We start from the raw sequence: 15,469 nt of genomic DNA, 5'->3' as shown, positions 1-15,469 counted from the left end.
TTTTGTTGTTGTTGCATTAACCTTCTTTATTGCTTTATTCTTTTTGTCTCTATTTTTCTTTCATGTCTTACTTTTCTCTTTCCTTTGACATACTGTTTATTCTTCTTTTTTCCTTCCTCTTTTCTTTTATACCATTTTCATTCCCCTAGTCTCTATTCTTATTTTCTTTCTTTCCCTTCTATTCTTTCATATTCCTTCTTCTTCCTTTTTTTCTTCTCGTATTTTATTCTTGTTCTCTTTTCTCTTTCCTAATACTCTTTTCTTTTGTGGCTGCTTCTGTAGTAATATTCTGTATGTTTTTGTTTCATTTCTTGTTTTGTTGTGTTGTGTTTTGTTCTGTTAGCATCTGCACAACAGCTAGCATGACATGGTCAGAGGTGAGCCCACAGTCAGCCACCATGAGAGGGGACCCCACCCACTAAAGGGACAACAACACTCAAGACCCCTAATGACAGAAGAGCCCAAATAATATACACAAGGGATGTTCCTAGAGTATCGAGCTCAGGAGATCAAAGACACTGCACCACAGGTCCTATAGAATACTTCCTACATAAGGCCACCCCATGAAGACTAGGAGGCATAGCAATTTCATCTAATACATAGAAACAAATACAGATGAACAGAAAAAATATGGAGACAAAGTAGCAACCCCCAAATTAAAGAAAAAAAAAGGAGGCTCCAGGAGAAGAGCTAAATGAAAGGGAGGCAAGCAATTTACCAGATATAGAGTTCAAAGCAATGGTTATGAGGTTCCTCGAGGAACTTAGTGTGAACTACAATAGCATGAAACAAAAAATAGAAACCATGAACAAGAACCAGACAGAAATGAAGAATAATATGCCTGATATCAAGAAAACACCTGAAAGAATCAAAAGTAGATTGAATGAAGCAGGTAATCAAATCAGTGATTTGGAAGACAAGGTAGAAAAAAAATACCCATTTAGAACAGCAAAATGAAAAACTAATTAAAAAAGTAGGAGGACAGTTTAAGGGAACTTTGGGACAGAATGAAACGTAACAATATCGGTATCACAGGGGTACCAGAAGGAAAAGAAAGTGAGCAAGGAATAGAGAACCTCTTTAAATAAATAATGACAGCCCTGCCTGGTCTGGCTCAGCAGTTAGGGCATCAGGCAGCACCTCAGTTGCAAATGCTCCAACAAAAAAATATAGTGTAGCTGAGTGAATAAGAATATATGACCCTTAAATATGCTGTCTACAAGAGACCCACCTAAGAACAAAAGATTCACATAAACTGAGTATAGTCTTTTTTTTTTTTATCCTCACCCGAGGACATTTTTCCATTTTTTGTTCAGATAAAGTGGGAGGGAGAGAGAGAGAGAGAAACAGCAATGTGAAAGGGACACATCGAGTGGCTGCCACCTGCACGACCAACCAGGCCCGGGGACAAACTGCAACCAAGGCACATGCCCTTAGCAGGAACCGAACCCGGGTCTCTCTGGACCGCAGGCCGACGCTCCAACCGCTGAGCCAAACCGGCCAGGGCAGATTCACATAAACTGAAAGTGAAGGGATGAAAAAGAAAATATTCCATGCAAATGAAAATGAAAAAAAAAACCTGAGGTCGCAATATTCATATCTAACAAAATAGACTTAACAACAAAGACCATTACGAGATACAAAGGATACTACTTAACACTAAAAGGATTGATTCAGCCCTGGCTAATTTGGCCCAGCAGTTAGAGCACCGGCCCATGGACCAAGAAGTCGCAGGTTGGACTCTGGTCAGGGTCATGTAGGAGGCAACCAGTCAATGGGTCCCTCTCACATCAATGTTTCCCTACCTTTCTCCTTCCTACTCTATCTGAACATAAACAGAAAAAATATCCTCAGGTGAGCACTAAATATAAATAAATAAAAGGATTGATCCAACAAAAAAATATAACCCTTGTAAAACATACATGTACCCAACATAGGAGTACCTAAATATATTGAAAAACTCTTGGAAGACTTTAAGAGAGAGACTGATAGCTATACAGTCATAGTAGGGGGCTTTAACAACCCACTTATATCCCTGGATAGATCTTCTGGCCAAAAAAATCAACAAGGAAACAGTAGCCTTATATGATACACCATATCAAATGGATTTCATTGATATTTACAGAACACTTCATCCTAAAGCTGCAGAATACACTTTCTTCTCAAGTGCACATGGATCATTCTCAAAGAGAGACCACATATGTTAGGATACAAAAAAATTCTTAACAAATTCAAAGAAGACTGAAATGACATCAAGCATCTTCTCGGACCACAATGGCACGAAACTAAAAATCAACTACAATAAAAAATTCAAAAACCCTGAACCACATGAGAGTAAATAGCTTGTTATTGAAAGATAAATGGATTACCAATGAGATCAAGGCAGAAATCAAAAACTTCCAGAAAACACTGCCCTGGCCAGTATGGCTCAGCAGTTAGAGCATCAGCCCGTGGACCGAAGAGTCCCAGGTTCGGTTCCCACTAAGAGCACGTACCTCAGTTTCAGTTTGTCGCCGGCCCCGGTTAGGGACGTGTGGGTAGCAACCACTCGATGTGTCTCTCTCATGTCCATGTTTCTCTCTCTCTCTTCCTCCTTCCTTCCCTCCCACTCTTATCTGAAGATAAATGCAGAAATGTCCTCTGGTGAGGTTTAAAAAAAAACTTCCTGGAAACAGGAAATTGAACACACAACAACCCAAAATCTCTGGGACACAGTGAAAGCAGTTCATAGCATTACACACCTACCTCAAGAAACAAGAAAAATCTTAAATAAACGATGTACCCTACAGCTTAAAAAAGGAGAGAGAGAGAAAAAAAAAAAAAGAAAAGCCCAGTCTAAGTAGAAGGAAAAAAATTCACAAAGATCAGAGCAGAAACTAGAGACTAAAGAAACAATATTCTTGGCCTGTTTGGCTCAGTGGTTAAAGTGTCAGCTCATGGACCAGAGTCTCAGGATGGATTCTGGTCAAGGGCATGTACCTTGGTTGCGGTTCAGTCCCCGGCCCTGATCGGGGTCATGTGGGAGGCAACCAATTGTCTGTCACATTGATGTTTTTCTCTCTCTCATCCTCACACTTTATCTGAAGATAAATGAAAAAATATCCTTGGGTGAAGATTTAAAAAAAAAAAATGGGCAAAGGACCTGAATACACACTCCCAAAGATGTCAACAGACGCCCTGCTGGTTTGCTCAGTGGTTAGAGCATCAGCCCATGGACCAGAGAGTCGTGGGTTCGATTCTGGTCAAGAACATATACCTTGGTTGTGGTTCAGTCCCTGGCCCTGGTCGAGGTCATGCAGGAGGCAACCAACTGATGTGTTTCTCTAGCATTGATGTTTGTTTCTCTCTCTCTCTCCCCACCTCCCTCTCCCAACTCTGTCTGAAAATAGATGGAAAAATATCCGCGGGTGAGGATTAAAGGAAAAAAAAAAGAGGCCAAAGACATATGAAAAAATACTCAAGGTCAATAATCTTCAGAAAGAAGCACATTAAAACTACAATAAGGTATCACCTCACACCTGCCAGAACGGCTACCACCAATAAATCAACAAACAGGTGCTGGCAAGGATGTGGAGAAAAGTGAACCCTAGTACACTGCTGGTGGGAATGCAGACTGGTGCAGTGACTGGAAAACAGCATGAAGGTTCCTCAAAAAATTAAAAATGGAACTGCCATTTGACCCAGCAATCCCACTTCTGGGAATATATCCTAAGAATCCCAACACACCAATCAGAAAGAATATATGCACCCATGTTCATAGCAGTGTTATTTGCAATAGCTAAAATCTAGAAACAGCCCAAGTGTCTGTCTGCAGATGAGTGGATAAAAAGCTGTGGTACATGTACACAATGAAATATATGTGGCTGTAAAAAAGGAGCTCTTACCCTTTGAGATAGTATGGATTAACCTGGAGACTATTATGCTAAGCGAAGTAAGCAATTTAAAGAATGACAAATGTCATATGATCCCAATGATATGTGGAATCTAATGAACTAAATAAACTGACAAACAAAATAGGTCCACAGGCATGGATGCATGGAACAGAAAAACAGATCTCAGTGCAGGGCAGGAGTGGGAAGGAACAGAAGAGATTAACCAAAGAACAAATATGCATATACGCATAACCCATAGACAATAGTATGGAGAAAGCCTGGGGTGGAGTGGGGATTGGGTGGAGATGGACAAAAAGGGAGAAAATGGGAGACATCTGTAATAATGTCAACAATAAATGAATAAATAAATAAATAAATAAAATTAATAAGAATTGTGAACTTACGATAATAGCCTTCTGCATCAGTCCAGTTATCCCTGAGGTTAGGATTCTCTTTAAAATCTTTTCCAATTCCAGCAGCCCGAAGACGTGCACTCTGAAATTAAGGAGGTAATATGAATTATTTACCCACTAATCAGGCAGACATTTAAAGCACTTCCTTTAAAGCAAAAATGGGTAAAACCAACTATATTTAATAAAACATTTTATGCCAAATTAAATAAACTCTAAACACATACGTAAATGTGACAAGGATAAAATGTGATTACCAGAGTGTCCTGTATCATAATAACATTTAGGAAAAAAACTAACAGTTATCTTTTAAAACTTTTGGGGATGTGACTAAAACATTATAAATAAAAATAAAAACTCAAACCAGATCTGATTTTCCATAGCATTTGATAGAGAACAAAAATTACATATGGACATTCAGTTAACAATCTGTATACAACTCTCTCTTCTACCAATTTTCACATTCCTTTTACTGCCTTATCCATATAACACCCCTTGCTTCTCTTCCCACATATGTATGGAATGTCACTGGCTGTATTAATTGTGCCTGCAAGGGAAATTAATAGTATCTGATACTTCTGAAGTGTCTTTGTCACACATCACTCTCCATGATATCCAGAAGATCCCTTAGCATCATTCACACAATGATAGCTCAATGATCATTTCATCCTCTGTTAACCATCTTTTTCTGGCGCAGGGTGGGGGAGAGGAGTGCTGCTCCAGTTGTAAAATATTTGAATAAAATCACGATAGAGTGAAGCCGCGAAAGTCGAAGCATGAAGTGACAAGGGAGAACTGTATATAAATAAAGAATCCTACATCATGGAAATTCATTTATCACGGGAAAGTCTGGAACTGATTAACCGCGACAAACGAGGGCCAACTGTATGTATGTGACACACTAGTTAAGCCAATTACCAAAGTCTGCTGCAATCTGGACACTGGCTGCTTATCCTATTCCATTTTTTTTTCCATTATACATTTATCTTTCCCACCTCCTCTTACCTAAGCTTCCTATTTCTCATGTTCTCTTACTTTAGAATATTAGTTTTAAAACTTTTTCAAGAAAAGGCACAGAGCCCAGACGGTGTGACTCAGTGGTTGAGCATCGACCCATGTACCAAGAGGTCGCCGGTTCAATTCCCAATCAGGACACATGCCCATGTTGTGGGCCTGATTCCCAGTGAGGGGCATGCTGGTGGCGGCCAGTCAGTGTTCTCTCTCATCGATGTTTCTATCTCTCTCTCCCTCTCCCATCCTCTCTCTCTCAAAATCAATAAAGGAAAAAAAAAATTTTTTTTAAAGAAAAGGCACAGATAAAAATAGCTAAAAGACCAAATTTTCTTAATCCACTCCTTAGAACATTTTCAACTCTTCAATGAATTTTATTAGGCTCCAAATCCCTAAGTTCTCCATCACCTAAAATATAAAAGCCTAAAGTGAACTATGTTTTAATAATGGCCTGGAAATTATTGACACCATCTTGTCTGACATAACTACTGCATCCACACCCACAGTTTGTAAATGTGAGACAAAAGTTGTTCCAAAAAAGTAACTTCACCTTTAAGTCATTTGGTATTTAACTTTTATCATACTCTCAAACTGTTCTGCTGCACTTGCTTTAAAATTCTGACTTAATTTCAGAATTATGGAAAAGCTGCAAAACTAGTACAAAGTTTCCAGATACCTTCCACCTAGTTATCCAAATGCTAACATTTATTAATGTGCTTTATCCATCTCTCTGTCTCTTTCTCTCATACAAAAACATACACAAACACACACACACCAATACATTTGTTATCTAAATATTTGGTTTAATAGTGGTGTTTTTATGACTTAAAATTACTTACATCAAAATATGCAGCAAACATATCATCAGATTCTGTAAACATATCAGGTGCCAAAAGCTTTTTCTGAGATGACCCTTAATGGAAATTAGCATTAATATTTGAAAAATGAAGAGATACATATTAAAGTACAAGTAATGGGAAACCGCTAATTGTTATTCAAACTGTTTCCTCTTGCACATAAGTGTTGCATTAATAACTTACTTAAAATCACTTAAGATATATAAAGCCATCCACTTTTTACTAAAAGGGTACATTTCACAGAGCTGAAAGATCTAATACTAATTACTTTCACCAATGTTACATTAATATGCTAATAGCTAAAGAATCATTTTGTATTAAAATGAAAGCTCCTCTTTAAATATTGTATTTCTATCCTAGCCGGTGTGGCTCAGTGGTTGAGCATCGACCCATGCACCGAAAGGTCACTGGTTCAATTCCCAGTCAGTACACATGCCCAGGCTGTGGGCCAAATCCCCAGTGGGGGGTGGGGCATGCAGGAGGTGGCCAATCAATGTTCTCTCTCATCGATGTTTCTCTCTCTCTCCTTCTCCCTTCCTCTCTCTAAAATCAATAAAGAAAGAAGAAAAATAAAGTAAGAGAGACTTAAAAATAAATAAAAATTGTATTTCTACCCTGGCCTGTGTGGCTCAGTTGGTTGGGTGCTGTCCCATGCACGGAAAGGTTGATGGTTCAATTCCCAGCCAGGGCACATGACCAGGTTGTGGGCTCGACCAGTAGGGGGCATGCAGGAGGCAGCCGATTAATTTCTCACATAAATGTTTCTCTTCTTTCTCTCTCTCTAAAAAATCAATTTAAAAAAACTTAAACAGTAATAATAAAAATAAAATTGTATTTCTAAATTGCAACTTAAATCCCAAAAGGTTAGTATCTTCAGTATAGATAGATATAGGCCTCTCTATATATGTCTCCTGCAAATCCAATTACTGCATAAAAAACATGGCAAAAAACTGAAGAGTTCCTAGAAAAGAATACAAATTAAAATTAAAATGAAATACCATTTCTCCCTTATGATACTGGCTAGAAATCCTAAGTATGACAACACTTTGTCAATAAGGCTCTAGATAAACAAGCATTTAGACATTGCTTGTGGATGGCAATAACTGTGCAACCATTATGGAGGAGAATTTGGAAATATACAGTAAAATCATATATTCATTCACTCTTCTGGACCAGCTATCCCACTTCTAGAAAACCATCTCAAAAATACAGTGGCAAACATAAAAAATTACTTAATAGCCCTGGCCGGTTTGGCTCAGTGGTTGGAGTGTCGGCCTGCAGATCACAGAGCCGGGTTCAGTTTCCGCTAGGGGCACATAGCCAAAAAAAAAAAAAAAAAAAGTAGAAAAAAAAATTACTTAATAAACAATACTATTCTAACTAATGCTCCAATGAACAGGCAACAGCCGGACACATCTCAAATATCCACCATTAGAAGGCAGATTAAATAGCCCTGGCCAGTTTTGCTCAGTGGTTAGAGGGTTGGTCCACAGATCAAAGAGTCGCAGGTTTGATTCCTGGTCAGAGGTATGTACCTGGGTTGCAGGGTTCGATCCCTGGCCTTGGTCAGGGTCATGTGGAAGGCAACCAATTGATGTGTCTGTCTCACATCAATGTCTTCTCCCCCACCACCCCTCTATCTTAAAAAAAAATCAATGGAAAAAATACTCTCGCGTAAGGATTAAAAACAAAAAGAAGACAGATTAAATGAACTATGGCACATTCATTACATCGCAATAGAATGCAGCTATAAAAAGAAGTAAAGATATTTTCATACAGATAAGTGTGTATAGTATGCTTTTTTTGTGCCTGTATAGGTAGAACTTAAATACATATACATGGAAGATGTTTTATTAATTTTTTAAAACCCAGAAAATTATTTAAAATCAAAAGCAAATGAAAACAAACCTAAACCTATCAAAATGGCAGTATAACTTTAAAACAGAGTTGTGACTATCCCAGCTGGTGTGGCTCAGTGGTTGAGCATCAGCCCGTGCACCAAGAGGTCACTGGTTCAATTCCGGGTCAGGGCACATGCCTGGGTTGTGGGCCAAATCCCCATTGGGGGGCATGTAGGAATCAGCCGATCGATGTTCTCTCTCATCAATGTTTTTGTCTCTCTCTCCCTCTCCCTTCCTTTCTCTATAAAAATCAATGAAGGAAAAATAAATAAAACAGAGTTGTGACTATATAATTTGGAATGCATTCTGTACATTTAATATTGAAAATCATACTGACAACTCTGTGTACATATGAAAGTTTCAAAATGAGAACCTGGGTTATGTTATTGAAACCAAGTTTTTCACAATAAAAGAGACAGAAATAAAAAAATCAAATTTGTTGATAAAATCCCTATAATCTCAAATTTTAATTGGCAATATCAGTATGAAGTCCTCCTTTCCAAAAATGTATATATTTCCTAGCTCTGTCTACAAAAAAGGCTCCAGGAGTAATGAGCACCTCAAAATGCCCTATAATCTCAAAATGATTATTTCCCTACTAAAGAAACCAGGATTCCTTGGAGCAACAGCCAATCCTGTTCTGGGGCAAGATACGCACAAGGTGAGCCTGGGATATCTTACTGTGGTAGAATAGGAATCAGAAAACACAAGACTAAGCCAAATTTGGCCCCTGGCTAATTTTTATATGACCCATTTGTATATTTTTAAAGGTTTGGGGGAAAGCATGAAGAATATTTTGTGACACATGAAAACTTTATAAAATTGAAACTTTGGTGTCCATACAGTTTTGTTGGGGGAACATAGTCATGTTCATTCATCCATGCTGGCCGTGGCTGCTTCTACACTATAACAGCAGAGTTCAGTAGTAGAACAGAGAGAAAAAAGTCTAAAATAATTACAAAAGCCCAAAAGATTTACTTTTTGACCTTTTACAGAAAGTTTGCTAACCCTGACCTAGAAAGTAAAAAAGCTATATTAAATACTGCCGGATTTGGCCTTGCCAATGTGGCTCAGTGGTTGAGCATCAAGCCATGTACCAAAAGGTCGCCGGTTCAATTCCCAGTCAGGGCACATGCCCAGGTTGTGGGTCCAACACCAGTAGGGGCACGCAGGAGGCGGCCAATTGACGTTCTCTCTCACTGATGTTTCTATCCCTCTCTCCCTTTTCCTCCCTCGCTCTCAAAAATCAATAAAGAAAAATAAATATTTTTTTCAATAAAAAAAATCTGGGTCAAACAACATTAGAAACTGACTTAAAAGGGCTCCTTCCCTACCTCAGCTGAAAAGAGAACAATCTGAGTGTCAAAAAAAAATGACAGTAATGGATTGTAACACAAGTACAAAATGATTCCAACTGAATCCCAATAAAAATCTCACTGGTCATCTGTTGAGGCACCAGGGCACTAATTCTATTCTATGCCAAAAATTGGTCAAAAAATGAAAATAACCAAGCATTTATCCTGCCTTTCCTGTACAAACTGCATTTCGGGGCAACCAACAAATGGAAAACTTAGGACATCTACACACCACTTGCCACCTGATGTGATAATATAATTACACACCATCATTTAATAAAGTATTTTTGCGAAAAAAATTAAACCTAAATCCATTTTAAATCTCTAACACTAACCACTAGTTTTCAAGAAATACTGAGGACAGAGGAAATGAGATAAAGGACACAAGAATGTGAACAGACAAAATCAGGATGGAAAAGTTTATATGGCCTTACTATCCTCATATGTAAAGGGGGGAAGAAGGGTAAGGGGGAATAAAAACTATTAAGACTAAGATTTAAGACATTAGAAACCAATTTATATATCCCAAATTTAATATATGCATCTTATTTAGATTTTGATCCAAACCAACCATTAAGGCTTTTTTAAAAATATTTTTACTGATTTCAGAAAGAGGAAGGGAGGGGAAAGGGGAGAGAAAGAGAAACATGGATGACAGAGAAACATCAATCAGCTGCCTCCTGCATGCACACACACAACCCCCCCACCACCACCACCACCAACCACCTCCTCCTCCTCCTCCTCCACGGATTGAGCCTGCAACCCAGGCATGTACCCTGACCACCACCACCACCACCACCTCCTCCTCCTCCACGGATTGTGCCTGCAAACCAGGCATGTACCCTGACCACCACCACAGAATGAGCCTGCAACCCAGGCATGTGCCCTGACCGGGAATTGAATCAGTGACCTCCTAGTGCATGGGATGACACTCAACCAACTGAGCCACACTGGCCAGGCCCAACCATTAAGTCTTTATCTAACAAAGATACAAACAAACATTTACAAATGAAATCATGGCTAGAATTAGCTTTAAAATACTCTAGCAAGCAAAACAAAATATGTGGGAATTCAATATACTGTTCCGGTAATGTGAACTAATAAAAAACATGTATAGAGAACATTCACGGGGATACATTAATACTGTATCACTGTAAGTTTAGCAGGAGTAACATTACTAAATCATTTCACTTTCCCCATCCCCAGTCCCTCTCTCTCTCATAAAGTTACAGAGCTAAAAATTCAGGGAAAAGTATGATCAAGACAAAAATATAACTTACCATTATTTTGTTCAACTGTCATTAGATTATGCTTGGCTTTTACTGAGGCCTCAAATGTATCAACATTTTCCCGTTCATACTCTTTAACATCAGCAGCTACCCTTTCCAGAATGTCATCTGGAGAAGGTGACCGTGTACGAGTACTGCTTTGGGGGCTGCTGGGTTCAGATGGCACAGACATATTGCTATCTTCAGCAAGGTATTTATATTTCTGTAAAAACAATACAGTAAATTATTTTCATAAAATCTGATGCTAACTAAATATACCTGCTAAGAGGTGCTGTATTAAAAAAGTCAAATAGCCTTGGCCGGTTTGGCTCAGCGGTTAGAGCGTCAGCCTGCGGTCCGGAGAGACCCGGGTTCGGTTCCCGCTAAGGGCATGTACTTCGGTTGCAGTTTGTCCCCGGCCCTGGTTGGTCGTGCGGGTGGCAGCCACTCGATGTGTCCCTTCATGTCGATGTTTCTGTCTCTCTCTCCCTTCCTCTCTCTCCCTCTCACTCTATCTGTACAAAAGATGGAAAAATATCCTCGGGTGAGGATAAAAAAAATAAATTAATTAATTAAAAAGTCAAATAACATTAAAACTTTTTAAAGGTATTGATTCCCTAATTGAATCAGATCCACAATCCCTTACATAACTCCAAAATCCACAAAACTCTAAAACAGTTTTTCTATGTATGGTGCACATTCATTAAATGGCAAAGCTGACCAAAACAAATATGACAATATTTATAGTTTTATTTATCTCACCCAGCATAAACATGATATGACTCATTGCACAACCATTAATGTATTTGATAATGGGGTGCTATTCTAGACCCTACTGATAGGGCTCATATACATAGATGCACCATATTACCTTTCTAAAATTCAAATATTTTTTGAGTTCTGATACACATCTAGAGCCAAGGATTGGAGATAAAGGATTGTGGATCTGGGCAAGAACAAAAACATTTCAACCTAGTCTTTAGGAATATCAGTTCAGTAATAATTTCATTAGCGCTCCACAAAAGGTACGTTTACTCTGGAATTCCAGTTCTACCCTACAGTCTCTGGTGATATAAGTTCTTTCCATCACTCTGACATACTATTACCTGATTTATGGTTTGCTATGTGTGTTTAAATGAGCTGCCATGACTGTTCTTTCCTTTTGTCTGCTGTCCTAATAGTATCTAAACATTTTTCATGTCTTTCAGAATTCTTCCTTTCAACTTCATCACTTACCTTCCCATCATTAGAAGAAAATCCTCCTAACAATGATGACAGAAAGAACTTTACAGGAACTGCCATCCACAAAGGATCTAGTGGCCATGGCTTTATCACAGGATGGCCAAGGAAGAACTGACAGTCTTCCAAGGCAGCTCACCCTTTCATTAAATAACTATATCAAGGACTATGTATAATACTTTCCACTCTTTTAAAAATGCATAGCTCTAAACTAGTCTTAAAATTACTTTTCAGCCCTGGCCAGTATGGTACAGTGGTTAGAGCATCAGCCCACACACCAAAGGGTCGTGGGCTCAATTCCTGGTCAAGGCATGTAACCTGGGTTGCAGGTTCTACCCTGGCCCTGGTCGAGGCGCATGCGGGAGGTAACTAATCAATGTGCCTCGCTCACTTCGATGGTTCTCTCTTGCTCTCTTCGACCCACCCCCTTCCACGCTGTCTAAAAATCAAAGAAATATTCTCGGGTGGAAAATAAAGTTTGTTTTCTTTCAAATATTAACAGGCATAATTTTTTGCTATATGAAAATCCGCCAGTTTTTTCTATACTTATTTATAAGGAGTTTCAAACTCATTAACTTTTTAAAAAAGCAAACCAAATTTTTTGTCGTATAAAAGAGGTTTATAGCAGAATCCTCCTTATACTTCAATTTCATTAAGAAACTATCATTTTTTTCAAGACTTATTGAAATGCTACTACTGTCACTTCTTTGTTCAAGTATAAAAATCTTTATTTAACTAAAATATTGATCATTTAAGGAAGATTGATGAAAATTGTACTAAAATCACATACCTGAACAATTGCTTGCCTTTGTATTCTTCTCTGCTCTATTAGGGCCTCTTCATCTTCTTCTTCTACATCAAAGTCTTCAAGGCTTAAAAAAAAAAAAAAAGACACATATAAATATAATTAATTTTAAACATTCTTAGAGATTCCAAAACAGTAATTTTATATGTTTTAAAAGTAAAAGCTGGAAAATGTAGGTCATCTGTAAATTTGAGCAAAAGTCTTAAGCTATCTTAGTTTCTAAATTGTCTCAGTGTCTAGTTTGAAATCCTGGCAAGTAATTTAACCTTCTGTGTCTCATTTTTCTCATTTGTTTCACATGGCACCAAAACTGGAAACAAAAGAAAGATCCTTAAATTTTAAAAATGTCATCGCTGGCTCTGCCATGACCCTACTATTAATAAAGTCATTTCACCCCTCCATCCTCAGTTTTCACACCTATAAAACAAGAGGGCTAGGACAGATAAATAAATTAGTACTTTGGGGTCACAGAACCCATCAATAACACACATATATATATTTGCAAAAAATCTGAAGGTGAATGTGGCTCGACCTCTAAACACTGACCCAAACTGGTCCCAACTGTCCACTATGGAACTCTTCCACAATCTTTATGATCCTTCCCAGTGCAGCTTTTTCAATGGTCTGTGGAATATCCACTGCAGAAGAGTAAGCAAACTGGACTCTAAAGGTGGTAGGATCTATGTATAACACCTTCCCCCAATTCAATTTTTTCATTACCTAGCTCTAAACAGGGTTTCTTGACCTTAGCACTACTGACATTTTGACAGTTCATTATGGGGGCTGTCTTGTGCACTGCAGAATGTTTAATAGTATCCCTGGCCTCTAGCCACTGGGTGGCCTAAAATGTCTCCAGACATTGCCAAATGGGGAAGCAAATCACCCTCGGTAGAGAACCACTGCTCTAAATTAGTCTTATTTTTTTAGATGTTTAGACAACCAAGTTTGTATTAAAAAAAAATTTCCCTGCTATACTGATTAGACAAGAAAATGTTTCTGTATTTTCCACATTTTAACATGTATACCTGCCACCAGATAGCCTTAGCTGCAAAGTGTGTTATCATTATACAAACAAAAAAGTCTAAACTCACTACAAAACTTTCCGCCACAAGCCCTGGCCGGTTTGGCTCAGCGGTTAGAGCGTCGGCGGCAGTCCACAGAGACCCGGGTTGGGTTCCCGCTAAGGGCATGTAGTTCGGTTGCAGTTTGTCCCCAGCCCTGGTTGGGTTGTGCGGGTGGCAGCCACTCGATGTGTCCCTTTCACGTCGATGTTTCTCTCTCTCTCTCTTCCTCTCTTTCCCTCCCACTCTATCTGAACAAAAAATGGAATAATGTCCTCAGGTGAGGATTTAAAAACAAAAATTCACCCACAGAACTGGTAATTAAGACTGGCAAGACTGCCCTGGCCAGTTTGGCTCAGCAGTTAAAGCATCAGCCCATGGACTGAAGGGTTGCATGTTCGAATCCTGGTCAAGGACACATGCCTGGGTTACAGGCTCAATCCCTGGTAGAGGTCATGTGGAAGGCAATCAATTGGTGTGTCTCTCTCACATCCATGTTTCTCTCTCTTTCTCTCCCTTCTTCCCTCCCACTGTTATCTAAAAATCAATGGAAAGGCCATCAAGTGTGGCTCAGTGAATTGAGCATCATGCCATGAACTGAGATGTCCTGGTTCTATTCCCAGTCAGGGCACATGCCTGGGTTGCAGGCTCAATCCCAAGTAGGGGGCGTGCAGGAGGCAGGTAATCAATATTTCTCACATCAATGTTTCAATCTCTATCCCTCTTAAAAAAACAAAAAATCAATAAAAACGTATTTTAAATCAATAAATAAAAATCAATGGGAAAATAGCCTCAGGTGAGGATTAACAAAACAAAAAGATTGGCAAGACTATACGTTGTTGGTCCTAACAAAAAGCTCATAATAAAGTAATGGTCCAATATTCACTCTAGCCAAAACTGAAACATCTAAATTCATAAAACCATGACTTCTGCCATATAACCTATAAAATATGCACAAACATTAACTTTAAAATTTAGAAGTAAACAAATGGGCTCACTTACAATAATCAGGTGGAAAATAAAGATTAAAGTGTTTCTCTAAATTGCAAAAAGAAAATTATGGGAAAATTCCACTCTTACTTATCTTCAGATGAAGATTCTTGCTCAACTTTCATTCCTTCAGAAAGACTTCCTTTAAATTTATCTTCCTTTACTTTGCTTCTGCTCCTACGTCTACGACCACCCCGTGATCGAGACCGCCTTCTCATGCGTGATCTGCTCCTCCGACCTCTGTCCCTATTGGAGGAGAAAAGGTTATTTATATATATATTTATATAAATATATCTATATTTATATTTGTATTTGTTGTTTTGAGGTTAAAGTTGGGGAGGCTGTGTTGTGTTTGCAGCAGGCGTATACAGGAACTCTACTTTTCAAAAGTTCAATTTTGCTAAAACTACTCTAAAAAAAGTATTTAAAAAGTCAATTAAAAATTTAAAGTAGCCCAGCCAGTGTGGCTCAGTAGTTGAGCATCGACCCACGCAACAAGAGGTCGCAGGCTCAATTCCTAGTCAGGGCACATGCCCAAGTTGTGGGCCAAACCCCCCAGTGGGGGATATGCAGGAGGCGGCCAACTAATGTTCTCTCACATTAATGTTTCTCTCTCTCTCTTTCCCTCTCCTTTCCTCTCTCTCTAAAAATAAATAAAGAAAAAAAAATTTAAAGTAGCCCTGGCCAATTTGGCTTAACT

General features: G+C 38.6%; 1 protein-coding gene across 7 annotated transcripts in view; it reads right to left on the bottom strand.

The window, feature by feature from the left end:
• The window catches only part of PRPF4B (pre-mRNA processing factor 4B), a 54,727-nt gene that overhangs the window by 15,767 nt on the left and 23,491 nt on the right, over positions 1-15,469 (bottom strand). For 6 of the 7 annotated variants that reach the window (XR_004958859.1, XR_004958860.1, XR_004958861.1 and 3 more), the window contains exons 4-8: positions 14,860-15,015; positions 12,704-12,785; positions 10,687-10,897; positions 6,133-6,206; positions 4,277-4,367 (exon numbers count right to left, since the gene is read on the bottom strand). Coding sequence is in view for 4 of the 7 variants with exons in the window: in XM_036255362.1 (XP_036111255.1) it covers positions 4,277-4,367; positions 6,133-6,206; positions 10,687-10,897; positions 12,704-12,785; positions 14,860-15,015 (614 nt within the window). In the remaining 3 variants the exon portion in view is untranslated. Of the gene's footprint in view, positions 1-4,276; positions 4,368-6,132; positions 6,207-10,686; positions 10,898-12,703; positions 12,787-14,859; positions 15,016-15,469 lie in introns of all 7 variants that reach the window. The other variant, XM_036255363.1, reaches the window with a different exon arrangement.

This window comes from Molossus molossus, unplaced genomic scaffold (genome assembly GCF_014108415.1).
Source record: "Molossus molossus isolate mMolMol1 unplaced genomic scaffold, mMolMol1.p scaffold_m16_p_12, whole genome shotgun sequence".
NCBI lineage: Eukaryota > Metazoa > Chordata > Mammalia > Chiroptera > Molossidae > Molossus > Molossus molossus.
Note: the sequence above shows the minus strand (reverse complement) of the source record. Positions and strands in the feature narration are given on the sequence as shown.